Genomic DNA, 16,270 nt, shown 5'->3' on the forward strand with positions numbered 1-16,270 from the left:
CAGGCAACCTGGCAAGAGGGCGAAGGACGAATTGGCAAGAGGAGAGACTTCAGGCTGGGAGACCAAACCGGTGGATGCTGAGCCGAGGTAGGGAGGATGGACCGGAGGTGACAACCTCTGAGCCGTAGGTATGTTGAAAACTAGGGGCAGACAGAATAGGATACAACTCCCTCCAGAGGTAGGGCCTAGGAGGAGTCAAAGTCGTAGCCACACCCTCAAGTGACGTCAGGCGGCCGGCTGCGCATCCGATTGGCTACTCTGGCCTCCAGTCCTAGGAGAAGGCGGTGCCCTGCCCCGGCCCTCTCCAGGCTTGGAGCGAGGCGGGCACCCGCGGAGAGTCCCGGCAGCCCCGCGCCAGGCGCGGCCAAGACTTCGGGCACTGCAGTCAGGGTCCCGCAGCAGAGGTAGGCAGATGGAGAGGGCCCGGAGCTGAGAGGCGAGCCCAGCGGCTCGGATGCCCGGGATCCCCGCCCCCTCGTGAGCGCGCCGTCCCGGGGGGCTTGCCGGGCGGCGGTTGGGGGCGGCGGGCAGAGCCGGCGGGCGGGGACCAGGGCGGTGGAGCCGGCTGGAGCAGGATGGAGCGGGACTCGCCCCCGCGCCTGCCGCCGCAGCCCCGCCACTCGGCATCGCCCCCTCGCTGCCTCCAGGACTGGGGTCTCGGCCGAGGTCGGTGGCCGGCGGCTCCTCGCCCCCTGGTCTCCCGTGACATTTTGTTTGAAAACGCGGGGCTGGGTGTGTGGCGCGGCGGGGGCGGTTCTGGGGGGGGGGGGGTGTGCAGCCGGCGCCCCCGCGTCCCCGCCCCAGGGGCCCGAGCAGCTAGGGATGCTGCGGCTCGGCCTCGGCTTCCTGGGTGCCGCGCTGTGATCTCTTGGGTGAAACTTCCCAAAAGTTGCAAGAACCATTTTCTGCCCCTCGAGTTGCCGGAATGTCAAAGTGCCCTTAGGTGACCTACTACGAAACGGCGCTGGCCCTGAAGTTATTAGACCACTTTTTAAAAGACGGAACATCCGAGCCCTCGATTTTGATGTGCGAAACTCTGTGGAAAGAGCGAGTTGAACTATTCACGCGTCAGAGCTCTGGTGCTGTGCTACCTGCAGGTCACTGCTCTCTTTGTGAAAATGCCCGTCGCAAGCCTCCACCGCACCGCCGCGTGGGTCCCCGAGGAGCTGTGGGGTGGGGAGCACGGCTGCTCCTGGCAGGGCCAGCGATGGGCAGGCGTAGCCCAAGTGGGGCTGGTTGGTGGTCAGGAGCCTTCTTAAACAAGGCAAGCCTCAGTGTGGTCAAGAAAGACATCCTTTCTGCTTTGGAAGAGAAATAGTTACCTGGCCAAGTTAAGCCTTCCCTTAAGAGGAGCGAATTAAAGAATGTGAGTGGCTAACCCTGAGCTTCATCAGGATAAGCCTCAATAGATGAATTCTTTTTTTTTTTTCTTTCTCTTTTGGGATTTGGAAGAGAAACAGGAAGTCAGAGATTCGGAGAAAAGAGGATTCACTCCATAATTGTAAACAGTTTATTTTGTGTCAGTAAATATTTCCAAAAGTCATGGGGGTGGGGGGTGGCTTTTGGAAAACCAAGATTTTTTTCCCGTGCACCGCAGTGAAGATAGGTTACTTTAAAATTCAAAATCTAGAAATGTTATTTATTTAGCAAGTGGTTATACCTCCCAAAGCTGTACAGTTCTATAAAATCAATGGTAATGGAAAAGAATGGTGGATGTTGTTCAAAGTTCGAATCTTTACTCAAGATGGTACATTAACACAACAGTTACTTTATACTTTATACTAACTGAAATTACAGAATGAAATGAGGAAATCAGGTGTCTAGACCTCTTGGTGGACCATTAGCCAGCCAATCTGTAGTTTTGAATTTTTTTTAATTATGATCCTATTAGTAGGGAATGTAGACATTAGATGCCAATTCAGTAATATTATTAAGGTTCTGCTACTTCGTTGTAAAATATGTAATTAGCATAACTAAAGACATAAGTAGGTATGTTTAATTTGGAATTTATTTATCATGTCATTTTCATAGCAAAGTAGTCTTGGGTAAGATATATGTATGAACTTGTCATATTTGAGGTTAGTTAGCATTTACCTCTAAATTATTTGAGTTAACCGTAGAATTCTTGGCAGGGATAACTACAAACAATGGATCATTAAATTTGTAAATGTTGAGTTAATATACATCCACACAAATTGTTACTTTTTAAAAAATCATTTTTATTCTTTAATTTTGGAGTGGGGAAGATCTTTCTAAAGTACAAAACAGGGGCGCCTGGGTGGCGCAGTCGGTTAAGCGTCCGACTTCAGCCAGGTCACGATCTCGCCGTCTGTGAGTTCGAGCCCCGCGTCAGGCTCTGGGCTGATGGCTCAGAGCCTGGAGCCTGTTTCCGATTCTGTGTCTCCCTCTCTCTCTGCCCCTCCCCCGTTCATGCTCTGTCTCTCTCTGTCCCAAAAATAAATAAATGTTGAAAAAAAAAAAAAAACAAACAAGTTTTAAAAGACAACAAATGTATGGGGAACAATTGTGCAAATGTGTAATAAGAATATTTGTATCTGCATTACTTCTTGTTAAAATTTTTATTTACTTTTATTTGAATAAAGTTGACACAATGTTACATTAGTTTCAGGTGTACAACATTGTGATTCAACAGCTCTATAAAACTGTTATTTTTCTTTACTCATTTGTAAATAATTGCTCTTTTTAAAATTGAAGTATAATTAGTGAACCATAAAATTTACTCCTTTAAAGTGTACATATCAGCGACTTTTAGTATATTCACAAGGTTGTGCAACTATCAGCACTAATTCTAGAATAATTTTGATCATTCAAAAAAGAAACCCCAAACTATTAGCTGTTGATCACCATTGCCCTTTCTTCACAGCCTTTGGCAACCACTAACTTACTTTCTGTCTCTTTGGATTTACCTGTTTTGTGTAAATGGAATCATACAATATGTGGCCTTTTATCCAGGCTTCTTTCACTTGGCATCTAGGATAATTGTCACAGCATGTATTAGTACTTTATTCCTTTTTTGTGGCTGCATAATATTCCTTTGTACAGATATACCACATTTTGTTTATCCATTCCTCTGATGATGGACACTTGGATTGTATCCACTTTTCGACTATTTGAATAATGCTGCTGTGAACATTTGTGTATAAGTTTTGGTGTGAACTTATGTATTCAGTTCTCTCGGGTATATAGTTAGTTAGCATTGGAGTTGCTGGCTCATATGGTAACTTTATGTTAAAACTTTTGAGGAACTGTTAAACTATTTTCCAAAGCAGCTATACCATTTTTACATTCCCAATAGCAAAGTATGAGGGTTCTAATTTCTCACATCCTCACTCACACTTGTTATTATGGCTTTATTATTTTAAACATCCTGTTTGGTATGCAGTGGTTGTCATGATTTTAATTTGCATTTTCACTTATAGCTAATGATGTTGAACATCTTTTCATGGCTTTTTGGCCATTTGTATACCTTCTTTAGAGAACTGTCTATTTAGATCCTTTGCCTACTTTTCAATTGTTGTGTTTTGTATTGTTGAGTTGTAAGAGTTCTTTATATATTCTGGATAAAAGTGTTCGATATACATGATTCGCAAATATTTTTCTTCCTTCTGTGGCTTATCTTTCCACTTTCTTGATGGTGTCCTTTGAAATAAAAGTTTTTAATGTTGATTAAGTCAAATTTATCTATTTTCTTTTTGATTACTCATGTTTTAGATGTCAACTCAAAGAAACTTGACTAATTTAAGGTCACAAGATTTATGCCTATCTTTTGTTCTAAGAGTTTTAGAGCATTGGCTCTTACAATTAGGTCTTTGATCCATTTTGAGTTACTTTTTGTATATGTTGTGATGGAGGGGTCCAAATTCATTCTTTTGCATGTGGATATCCAGTTGTCTAGCACCATTGTTGAAAGACTCTTCTTTCCCCATTGAACGATTTTGGTACCCTTGTCAAAAATCAGTTGACTATAGGGGTACCTGGGTGGCTCAGTTGGTTTTGAGCATCTGACTCTTGATTTTGGCTCAGGTCATGATCCCAGGGTTGTAGAATCAAACCCTGCATCCGGCTCCGTGCTGAGTCGGAGCCTGTTTGGGAATTCTCTCCTCTCTCTCTCTCTCTCTCTCCCTCACTGCCCCTCTCCCCCACTCACATTCTCTTTTTCTTTCAAATTAAAAAAAAAATCAGTTAACTATAAATTTGAGGTTTTATTTCTGGACTCTTAATTTTATTCCACTGATCATATGTCTGTCTTTATGGCAATACCATACAGTTTTGACTACAGAAACTTTGTAGTAATTTTTGAAATTGAGACATAGGAGTCCTACAACTTCTAAAGATTTTTTTGGCTATTCTGGATCCCTTGAATTTCCATATGAATTTAGGATCAGATTGCCATTTTTGCCCAAAAATGCAGTTGGGATTTTGAGAGGGATTGAATTGAATGTATGTATCCATTTGCAAGTATTGGCATCTTCACAATATTAAGTCTTCTAATCCATGAACATGAGATGTCTTTCATTTATTTAGGTTTAATTTCTCTCAGTGTTGTTTTGTGGTTTTCAGAGTGCAAGTTTTGCACTTCTTTTGTTAAATTTATTCCTAAGTGTTTAGTTCTTTTGATGCTATTGTACATAGAATATATTCTTGATTTCATTTTTGATTTTTTTTTTTTGCTAATGTGTAGAAAAACAATTGATATGGTTGATTGTATATTGATCTGGTTTCCTGAAACCTTGCTGAACTCAAGTAGTTCTAATAGATTTTTTGTGAATTCCTTAGAATTTTCTGTATGCAAGATCATGACATCTGAAAATAGAGATTTGGTTTTCTTTTTTTTTTTTTCAAGTTTATTTATTTCGAGAGAGAGAGAAAGCATGAGAGAAAGAGAGAGAGAGCATGAGTAGGGGAGGTGCAGAGAGAGAGAGAGAGAGAGAGAGTGAGAGAGAGAGAATCCCAAGCAGGCCCCATGCCATCAGCACGGAGCCCGATGCAGGGTTCAAACTCACAAACCAAGAGATCATGACCCAAGATGAAACCAAGAGTTGGATGCTTAACTGTCTGAGCCACCCAGGTGTGCCTAGGTTTAGTTTTCAAACTGGATTCTTTTTATTTTATTTTCTGGCCCTGACTAGAACTGCTAGTACAGTGTTGAACAGAAGTGGCAAAGCAGACATCCTTGTATTATTTCTGGTCTTCTGCAGATCAGTCATTTATTATTAAGTATGATGTTAGCTGTGGGCTTTTCCTAAGTGCTTTTTATCAGGCTGAAGAAGTTCCCTTCTATTGCTAGCTTATTGAATGTTTTTATTATGAAAGGGTGTTGAATTTTGTCAGATTTTTTTTCCTACATTGATTGAAATGATCATGTGGTTTTGGTCTGTTAGTCTATTAATATGGTTCACTGTATTGATTGATTTTTATCTGTTGAAAAATATCTGCCTTTAGGTTATTATTTTTTTTTTTTGCCTTTATGCTATTTTTAAAACTAGAAATTTTCAGTAGAACATACACAAGTTATTTTAATTGTAGGGAAACTTACCAGCATGAATTAGACTCTTCTTGCTTAACAATGTTTCTACATTTCTCTGCAAGGTACAAGTGATTCAAGACTTAACAGTGTTTGTTTCAGGACAGCTTTTTATTTTATAATTTTTAGTCCATATGTTTTTTTCCTTGTCCATTCTAAAGCTAAGGAGGAAAGAACTGAAGTAGCAGAATTGAGAAAAAGCTTGCGACTGACAAAGTGCATGGTCTACTCGTAAATCATTGACAGTAAATGCTAATGTGGGTGATAAGTGTCATTAACAAGGCTAATATCCTTGGGAAAAAACAGACAACAATGGTATGAGGCTTCTATACAAACAAAGAAATTAAAAGAGAATGATGTCCAGTTTTACAATTATAAGTTTCCCTTAAATTATGGCCAGAACTTAGGAGCATCTGGAGGCTTTGAGATGGTTGGGGTGCTCAATAAAGTTGTAGCCTTTGTAGAGCAACTTTGCTTTTATTTATTTCTAAGTTATTGAATGATAATGTCAGTATGAATATGAAAATTGGTTTAAGCATAAAACAATATTTATACTAGGAAAATAGTCTTCTGCGGGTTTTTAGCAACACAAAGTTTTAAAAAACTGGTGTAGGATGAGGAAGTGTTGTATTACACTCAATAGTGAGAAAATCAACTTGGATAATATGTGAGGGAGACATATTTTTAGAAAACGAAGGAATAGTACACTTCAACTGCAGATCTATCCTGGGGTTCTGAGAGTTTTGCTCTCACGTATATGCCGAGACCAGGGCTTGGCTCCTTGAGGAGATCCATTCCTAATACAGATTTCATCTCTTCATAGCAAGGGCAATTCAGAAATATATCATCAGGCCATTTATTCAAATGACCTGGTGAAACATTAACATTTAAAACATTGTTTATGAATCTCAGAACCAGAAAAAATGAGTCGTTTTTTTGCACTTCAAAATTTCTAGACCAGTTCCCTTGGTGGAGTGCAGTGCTTCTCCCTGGGATTCATCTCCCCAAAGGAAAGCTAGTATTATGGGAAACACTGATTCCAGATGTACTTAATGTAGGTGATTACAAATTCATATTTATGTCTTTTCTCTTCTTGGACCAAAAAAAAAAAAATATTATACAAATGTATCCAAGGTCATAATACTTTGCCTGGTTAAATATGCCAAAGGATTTTTGGCTTAAAAGAGATTTTAGATCTAGGATTTAGATTTAGATTTTAGATTTTAGGATGATGATAAGTAATAATTGTAATGTAAATCTAACTTATAATTGTAGCACTGGTAATGAAGTTTCTTAAACCTAAGAAACTATCATGGTACCAATTGAATCAAATTGTGATAGTTCTGTAAACCTAGGAGTGGGGTAAAATTTTGAGCTGGAAGATTAAAACAATGTTTTATCTATTGGGCAGAGCTAAAATAATACTACTTCTCTGTGTTCAGATGGTGCTATTCTACTGTCCATAGTGCTATTAAAAATAACAGTATTTAATTTGTTCCTCACAACGTACTCATGAAGAACAATGGTTTGTTACTATCAGTGTCCTGCTTTTTCTAGATTGGATAATCTGAGACACGGAAAGGATATGTTATATAAAAAGACTGAATAACACACTGGGCCTCCAACCCTGACCTCTGTCTCCCACTAAGTTTCTTCCATGAGCTATATAACCAGTTATGGAATTTGTCTTAGAATTCAAAAATTTGTATGTGGATGACATCATTAGATGGTAACGTGAATATGTATACAGGATGATGTAATGAATTATCCTGAATGCTCATGGGTTATATGCCATTTATGCTTTCTTTTCTAGAATAAATATGGCAGAGCTTACTGAGACAGAAGGACCAGTAGATTGGAAAGAACGATGTGTGGCTCTGGAGTCCCAGCTCATGAAATTTAGAGTTCAAGCAAGCAAGATAAGAGAGCTTTTAGCTGAGAAGGTATGATTTTCTCTCCAACCTTTGTTACTAAACATCACCTGTTTGGGGCATATTTCATTTACATTAAATAATTGCAGTACTTTTGGGGGGTAAACATTTTTAAAATAAAGAACATATTTAATTTTTTGTCAGGGCTTTAAAGCTATTTTTGAAATATTCTTTTGCCAATTTTTAGACGGAATGGAACATTAAGCCAAAACACATTTCTTTGCAGAACTAGTGGAATATGTAAGAGTTGTGCGTATTTGATGAATGGGGAGTTCATTCATTCCCTATAGAAAAGCTATAATTTATTTGATTTTACTAGAGGAGTGTGACAGCATTTTAATTTACTAAATGTTTAAGAAAATCATGTTTAAAGTGGTTATAGAAGAATGTTCCCTATGGATAGTAACACATGTTTATAGTGTATTTGAAGGTATGCACCCATTTAAGAATTTGTATTGACTTAACCCTATATTGCTAAACTATTGCCTGGGCTGGAATTGAGTTTAATATAATTACATGCTTCTCTTAATAGTTCTAGTCATGTAATTAAAATTTCATCTATGTCACAGGAATTTTTTTTTGCATATATGTATATAAAATCCATGGATTAATTCATTCATGTGTTCATTCATTCAACAAATATTCACTGAGGGCTCATTTTGTGCCAGGCACTCTTCTGAATGCTAAAATTACATCTGTGAACAAGAAAACTCATATTCCTGTTTGCAGGGAATCTGGATTCTAGACCTGTAATGTCCAATATAGCAACCACTAGCCATAAACAACCACTGAGCACTTGAAATGAGGCTAGGACAAATTGAGGTGTGTTAGAAATGTAAAATACACCTGGATTTCAAAGATTTAGTATGAAAAAAAGAATGTGAAATGTCTTAGCAATAATTTTTATATTGGTTACATGCTGAAATAACATTTTGTATATTAGATTAAATAGAAAATATTAAAATTAATGACATCTATTTCTTTTTACTTTTATATTTATTTCTTTTTTTAAGAGTTATTTACTTTTTGGGGTGCCTGGGTGGCTCAGTCGGTTAAGCATTCAACTTTGGCTCAGGTCATGATCTCGTGGTTTGTGAGTTCGAGCGCCTCGTCGGGCTCTGTGCTGATGGCTCAGAGCCTGGGACCTGCTTCGGATTCTGTGTCTCCCTCTCTCTCTGTCCCTCCCCTGCTCACACTCTCTCTCTGTCTCAAAAATAAACACTAAAAAATTTTTTAAAAAGAATTGTTTATTTATTTGTAACATATATAAAAATTTAATTCCAGTGCAGTTGAATAATTTCTAGTGTACAATATAGTAATCCAACGGTTCCATACCTTACTCAGTGCCCACCGAGACAAGTACACTCCTAATCCCCTTCACCTATTTTATTCACTCCCCCACCCACTTCCCTTCTGTTTGTTCTCTATAGTTAAGAGTCTGTGTGTGTGTATGTGTGTGTGTGTGTGTGTGTGTGTGTCATTTTTTCTTTGTTCATTTGTTTTGCTTTTTAAATTCCATATAGGAGTGAAATCATATGGTATTTGTTTTTCTCTGACTGGCTATAGCATAATATTTTCCAGATCCATCCATGTTGTTGCAAATGGCAAGATTTCAATCCTTTTTATGGCTGAATAATATTTCATTGTATATGCATACAACATCTTTTATATCCATTCATCTATTGATGGACACTTGGGCTGCTTCCATAGTTTGGCTTTTGTAAATAATGCTGCAATAAACATAGGGATGCATATATCACTTTGAATTCGTGTTTTTGTATTCTGTAAGGTAAATACCCAGTAGTGAGATTATTGGGTCATAGGGTAGTCCTATTTTTAATTTTTTGAGGACTCTCCCTACTGTTTTCCACAGTGGCTGCACCAGTTGCATTTCCATCAACAGTGCACAAGGATTCCTTTTTCTCCACATCCTTGCCAATGCTTGTTGTTTCATATGGTTTTGGCTTTAGCCATTCTGATATGATGACTCACATTATATTTCTATTTGACAGTGATGTCTAGATGGTTAGATAAATGATATCACTGGTCATCCATAACTAATCAGAAGAACTTACAGGTGGTTTCTTAAACACTTGTCTGCATTATCCTTTGAGACAGAGACTGGTAAATGCATCACATCTTCAAAAAAGATCTTGAGGCACCTGGATAGATCAGTTGGTTAAGTGGTTAAGATCAGCCTTGATTTCGGCTCAGGTCATGATCTCACCTTTGTGAGATAGAGCCCCAAGTCAGGCTCCAGGCTGGGCATGGGGCCTGCTTAAGATTCTCTCACTTGCCCTCTGCCCCTCCCCTACTCATGCATACTCTCACCCTCTCTCAAAGAAACACAAAAAAACCAAAACAAACAAACAAAAACCTTAAAAAAAGATGTTAAATCTTCCTTCCATCGCTGGCTGAGAATCTCTTTTTGTTGTTTTTTTTAAAGATTTTATTTTTGTAAGTAATCCCTGCACCCAATGTGGAGCTCGAACTCAACTCCGAGATCAAGAGTTGCATGCTTCACCAACTGAGCCAGCCAGGCGCCCGCTGAGAATCTCTTAGCACAGAAGTTTTTTGGTTGTTTGGTATTTTGTTTTGGGCACAGAAGTATTCTAATAAAATTCAGGAAAACATCATTCAGGTTAAACTTTCATATATATATCATCTTAAATTTTTGTGCTTCAACATCTTTTAGGTGGAAAGATTAAAATTATTCTATTCACTTTGGGTCAAAGGATGACCCAGTAATGCTTTGTGGAGTAAATCTCCAGTATCAATTTGCTTTATTTACCACTATTAGAATAAAAATTATAATCTGAAAAAAAATTCCAGTTTGAATATCTCCCAAGTTAGGGAAGCTTATTCTAACTCAAAGTTAGTGACTCATGCTTAGTCTTTTGTTCCTCTCTCAATGAAAATCATTTCCCAGACTGTGCTGATTTATTTAGTATTTTCCGCAATCCCAGCCACTCCATACGGTGATTTTGTTAAGATCACCAATTATATCCTTGCTGCTAAACCTCATGGACACTTTCCAGGTGTTGTCTTATTGGCCTTTTAGCAATTAGCACACTGTTGACCACAGCCTCCTTAAAGTTTTCTTGATTCCCTTGACTTCTGTATTCTCTGGGTTTCTTTGTAGACTAAACAGGAGTTATGTTTATTTGGGTTTTAATGAATTGACCTTTAAGTTCTAATTTTATGGCAACATTTGTCCTTTAGAAGGCATGTTGCAACAAATTTCTTTATGAGTGCCTGTTTTTCAAATTTTAAAAGTGTCATGTTTTCTGTAAGTACATTTACATATAGATTTTTGGTTGTTAGTTATTAGGGTTTATTTTTTCTTTGTCAGTGAATGAATATTGAGAGGAATATTATTTCAAAATTGCTCTTGTAGTCATGGTTTCTTTCTCTCCTCTTCTTCCTTCTTCGTCTTCTGTATTTTTTATCTGTGACTTAGATCCCATGACAGATCTAGGAGATGGAATTATTCAGATGTGTTTTATACAGTGGAAAGTGGACAAGTATGCCAAGTTACTCATGGTTTCCCAGTAAATATATTCAACACTAAAATGGGAATAATGTTTTTCACGATATTTTCCGTTCTATTCCATTACAAAATATTTTTCTCTGGATTAAAAATTATTTTTGGTACCCCACCTATGTTCTAATAAAAATACCAAATATTTATTGATGTATTATGTGCTAAGCACTTTATAAGTATAATTTATTTAATTCTTATAACAAGCTGTGAAGTAAGACATTTTATTGTTCCCATTTTACAGATTGGGAAACTGATGCTTACCGTGTCCTAGGCAATCTTTATACACACATTGTTAGTGCCATATATATATATATGTATATATATATATATATATACACACACACATACATATATATATGTAGTTAATATATACATCTATTTGTATGTTATAAATTATATATATAGATATATATTAGATATTTATGTAATATATAAGGTGCTTTATATATATTAACTTTTTAAATTCTTGTAACAATCCTATGAGGTAAGTACTAATATTATCCTTTTTTTATCCAAGAGGAAACTTAGGTGCATAGAAGTTACTTAACTTGCCCGAGTTTGTGCTGAAAAGTGAGTGATGGAGACAACTGAAACTGAGTATTCTGCAATTAGTGGCTGAATGTTTAGCCACTGCCCTATATGGCCTCTCTAATCTGGCTTTATTACCATTCTGATATACTTAGCCACTCATCTATTCTGTCCTCTCCTCAACCATACAACATTTAAATCCATCTCTGCTTGGGAGCAGGTATCTGTGTGTGTTAGGATGTGTGTATGTGTGTAGTAATAACAATTTACATAGCACTACATATTTTTAAAGCAAACCCTATTGCATTGCTTCCACATGCCAACTTGAGTCAAATGTTGCATTCCAGAGGCCAGTCTGGTCCCATCCATAACCTTTGGTTTTGTGTTTGGACCAGTCTGCCCCAAGGCTTTCCCGAATAGTTCTCCAGACCTTCCCCTCAAATGGATGCAGGCCCAAGACTAAAGATTCTTGAGAGAATACTAATTTGATTCTTCAGCCTTTTGCCAGGAATTCTGGCCAACTTTTCTTTCCTGCAATAGTTCTGGTTCTTAGCTATACGCAGCTTATGCTAGGTGCCAACTATGGTTCTTAAGGTTTCACCACAACCATTAGCTAGTTTAAACCCCACGGTAACTTGGGGCACCTGGGTGGCTCAGTTGGCTAAGTGTCCAACTCTTGATTTCAGCTCCGGTCATGATCTCACGGTTTGTGAGTTCGAGCCCCACATCAGGCTTTGCACTGACAATGCGTAGCCTGCTTGGGATTCTCTGTCTCCCTCTCTGTCTCTCTCCTGCTCCCTCCCCCTCTCAAAACTAAATAAGTAAACATTAAAAAAAAAAAAAAACCCACACTTACCCTATAAGGTAACTATTATTATCCCCAATCTCAAGATGTTAACATTAAGAGTATTTGAGGTGTGCCTGGGTGGCTCAGTCAGTTAAACATCCGACTCTTGATTTCGGCTCAGGTCATGATCTCATGGTTCGTGGGACTGAGCCCTGGGTTGGGCTCTGTGCTGACAGCATGGAGCCTGCTTGAGATTCTCTCTCTCCTTCTGACTCTCCCCCGCTCATGTGCACTCTCTTATTCTCTCTCTCAAAATAAATAAATAAACATTTAAAAAAAAGATTGAGAATATTTGAGTAATATGCCCAATATTGTAGAGCTAACAAATAGCAGAGTGGGCATTAAACTTTAGATCTTACATACTTTTTGTGATGCAGCTTGTAGAGTGACTGGAACATAGAAGTAACTCATTATTTTCCTATATCTTTTTTTTTTTTAATGTTTATTTATTTTTGAGAGGGAGAGAGAGCACAAGTGGGAGAAGGGCAGAGAGAGAAGGATACACAGAATTTGAAGCAGGCTCCAGGGTCTGAGCTGTCAGTACGGACCCTGACGTGGGGTTCGAACTCATGAACCATGAGATCACTACCTGAGCCGAAGTCGGATGCCCAACTGACTGAACCACCCAGGTGCCCCATTTTCCTACAACTTTCTTTAATTTTTTTTTAATGTTTATTTATTTTTGAAGGAGAGAGAGACAGAGTGTGAGTGGGGGAGGGGCAGAGAAAGAGGAAGACACAGAATCCAAAGGAGGTTCCAGGCTCTGAGCTGTCAGCACAGAGCCCAACGCGGGGCTTGAACTCATGGACTGTGAGATCATGACCTGAGCCGAAGTTGGACGCTTAACCGACTGAGCCACCCAGGCGCCCCTCCTACACCTTTCTTAAGGGACACACTGGCTAAGTGTACAAGGAGGTGACTTAACAAATGTAATTACTGATTAATAGGAGACATCTCTGTGAGTTTTTTTAAGGAAAATATATGAGATGATCTCAAAGTGTTTTTATAGTTAAAGATGGGTTTCAATTGTATATACTTTATGTTTTTTGGAGATGGAGTAGAAGAATACATGAGATGTTTTTTTAAAAAAGAACTATTTTTGCACCATTTTTTTTTTCCATCACAATTTCCAAGTAACTTTGAATATTGAAGCTTGTGAAGAAAAAGGCCTTATTGAAGTCTTGGGCAAATACTGCTATAAGTGGGAGAGGTCTTTAGAGGAATTTGAGGAATGGTGTTGGAAATATCTCTAGTATGCCAAATATAAACTCTTCAGGGAAGCTGAGATTTAAGTAGGTTTCCTACTTTACAGTATTACTGGTTAGTGTTCTGAGTTACAGAGGGAAAAGAGAAAGTTTCTTTTTACGTTGAAGTGAATGCTGTTTCCAATGGGTTAGGTTTTCAGTAAAAAAAAAAAAAAAAGGATGAAAATATGAAGAATTTTCCCTTTAGGCATCTTAGGCATCAGCATGGCCCACATAAACTAGTGCTGCTGTTACCTGATACAGCATCACTGTCTGGGATTCCCTGCCATGACTGCCACTTGACCTTCCTTTTGTGTATATGATTCCCATGAGGTGGGCTATGATTCTCTCAAAGGACTGAGGAGTCCCTGGACAGCATAGTATTTGCCTTCATATAATGGTCCAGTACAACATCATGACCATCCTATTTAAATTACACATCCCCTCAGTCACTCTGTTGCCTCACCTAATATTTCTCACTACCTGACAGGAATTATACATATACTAACAATGAGACTTTGCAGGCTAATTTAAATGTCATTTTTTGGGGGGGAGGGGGGAAATTGACCGAAGATATTATTTATTATAAGAAAATAAAGAAAAATGGTGATAGAGTCTTTCTAACAGTGATGGGTTCTGTTGGGGAAAATCGGGAAGATACTTGGTCAGGAATTGCTGTCCACATCAGTGAATGTGAAGGTCCTAAAATATTCTGCCTAAAGTGACCAATCTATTAAACAAGTGTATTTGTATACGGTGCTTAGAACACTGAGTATTAAGAGTGGTGGTGTTAGGATCCAACATCAGTAACATATTGTCTTTTGCCACTTGCTGCTAGGTTTACTCTGGCTACAGAGGACACTTCTCTGGTATTAAGTCCAAATACTAGGTTTAGAATTTGCTACAGCATTTATTATTAAATAAGCAGCCTGTTTGTAAAAATTCCTATTTTTGTCCAAAGCCTGATATAGGGCAGCAGATTATTTCGTTTCTTTTAGTGACTTGGTGTGGATTGGTTGTGGAATGGACCCAAGGCTTACCTTATAGTCTACGTTGTGAAAGTAAAAACTTACTTGAATATTTCCCGCATTGCTTTTGTTTTTTGTATTTTGCTAAGTTATTTTCCAGCCTGAATGATTATAAAAACAGTCACCCCAAATCAAAGTATTGCCTTTCCTACTACCCTTATGTTTAAACTCATTTTAAAGTGTTGTAAACATTGTTGGATGTACTTAATGTATATTTACTCTATGCAGTGTGAAGTGCTCAGTATTTATGATCTGTTATATAGACTGTGGAAACAGAGGGTTTCTTCCTTTTGTCAAAGCTTATCTTTGGTTGTAAATAATTTTTTTGGACAGAGTTGACACTTTCATCTGTTCATTCATTTGCTCAACATACATTTATTGAATTTCTGTTACATGGTATTCATTACTCCTGCCTTAATCATTGCTATCTAAGTAAAGAATACACACAAAATCTGGGGGGAGACTTCTTGGCTTACTTACTATCTAGTGGTAGAATTATGTGAGAATCTCAAATTCCAAATTTAGCCTCTCTTGGCTATACCTCTGTCTCTGTGCTTCGTTCTGTGGTATATTCCTTGAGAACATGCAACTTAAAATTGTTCCTGCTATGAATGTTAGTGTGACTTTAAGTTACCAATAAAAGATGCCTAGGTTAAAAGAATAACATACAGAGGTGGGGGCTGCCTGGGGGGCTCAGTTGGTTGAGCATTCGACTCTTGGTTTCCGCTCAGGTCATGATCCCAGGGTCATGGGATCGAGCTCCACATTGGGCTCTGTGCTGACCATGGAGCCTGCTTAGGATTCTTTCTTTCCCTTTGTCCCTTTCCCCCATTTGTGCTCTCACTCTCTCTCTCTAAAAATAAATTTAAAAAAAAAAGCATAGCATAAAGGGGATAGAAATAAAGACAAATGCTTTCCAACTAAGAATTCTGTGGTTTTATGTATTGGGGACTTATTTTCATATGGTTCTGTATAACGATATGCTGTGTGGAATTTTTAAATACCAAAGAAGTTGTGGTTCAACTCAAAAAGCACTAGGGAATCAGAACATGAAGGAAGACTCAAATCCCAACCATGTCACTGGCTGGGAGCATAGGCTAATACAAGGCACAGTCATTCTGAACATCAACGTCCTAATCTTCAGGATGAGCATAACAATTTGTGTCTTTTTTTTTTTTTTAATTTTTTTTTTCAACGTTTATTTATTTTTGGGACAGAGAGAGACAGAGCATGAATGGGGGAGGGGCAGAGAGAGAGGGAGACACAGAATCGGAAACAGGCTCCAGGCTCCGAGCCATCAGCCCAGAGCCCGACGCGGGGCTCGAACTCACGGACCGCGAGATCGTGACCTGGCTGAAGTCGGACGCTTAACTGACTGTGCCGCCCAGGCGCCCCAACAATTTGTGTCTTATGGTGTGGCTGTGAAATGATGTAGTGGGAAGTTTCTGGTTCCTAAGCACTAACTAAAAATTTTTTTAAAGTTCTCTTCTATTCCCCAAATTATTTTTCTTTCCTCTGAGATTATTTCCCACTTTTATGTTTGTTATTTTTTTTTCAGGTTGTAAACTTTTCTCAAATTTCTGATGATTTTTGGTGATCCATT

The 16,270-nt window shown here is 38.5% G+C and overlaps 1 protein-coding gene across 3 annotated transcripts in view; it reads left to right on the top strand.

The window, feature by feature from the left end:
• The first annotated feature begins 279 nt into the window (after window positions 1–279).
• Window positions 280–16,270, top strand: part of PLEKHH2 (pleckstrin homology, MyTH4 and FERM domain containing H2) — a 115,617-nt gene continuing 99,626 nt past the window's right edge. For all 3 annotated transcript variants that reach the window (XR_006300938.1, XM_043603280.1, XM_043603279.1), the window contains exons 1-2: window positions 280–404; window positions 7,359–7,488. Coding sequence is in view for 2 of the 3 variants with exons in the window: in XM_043603280.1 (XP_043459215.1) it covers window positions 7,366–7,488 (123 nt within the window). In the remaining variant the exon portion in view is untranslated. The remainder of the gene's footprint in view (window positions 405–7,358; window positions 7,489–16,270) is intronic.

Source organism: Prionailurus bengalensis, chromosome A3, assembly GCF_016509475.1.
Source record: "Prionailurus bengalensis isolate Pbe53 chromosome A3, Fcat_Pben_1.1_paternal_pri, whole genome shotgun sequence".
Classification (NCBI taxonomy): domain Eukaryota; kingdom Metazoa; phylum Chordata; class Mammalia; order Carnivora; family Felidae; genus Prionailurus; species Prionailurus bengalensis.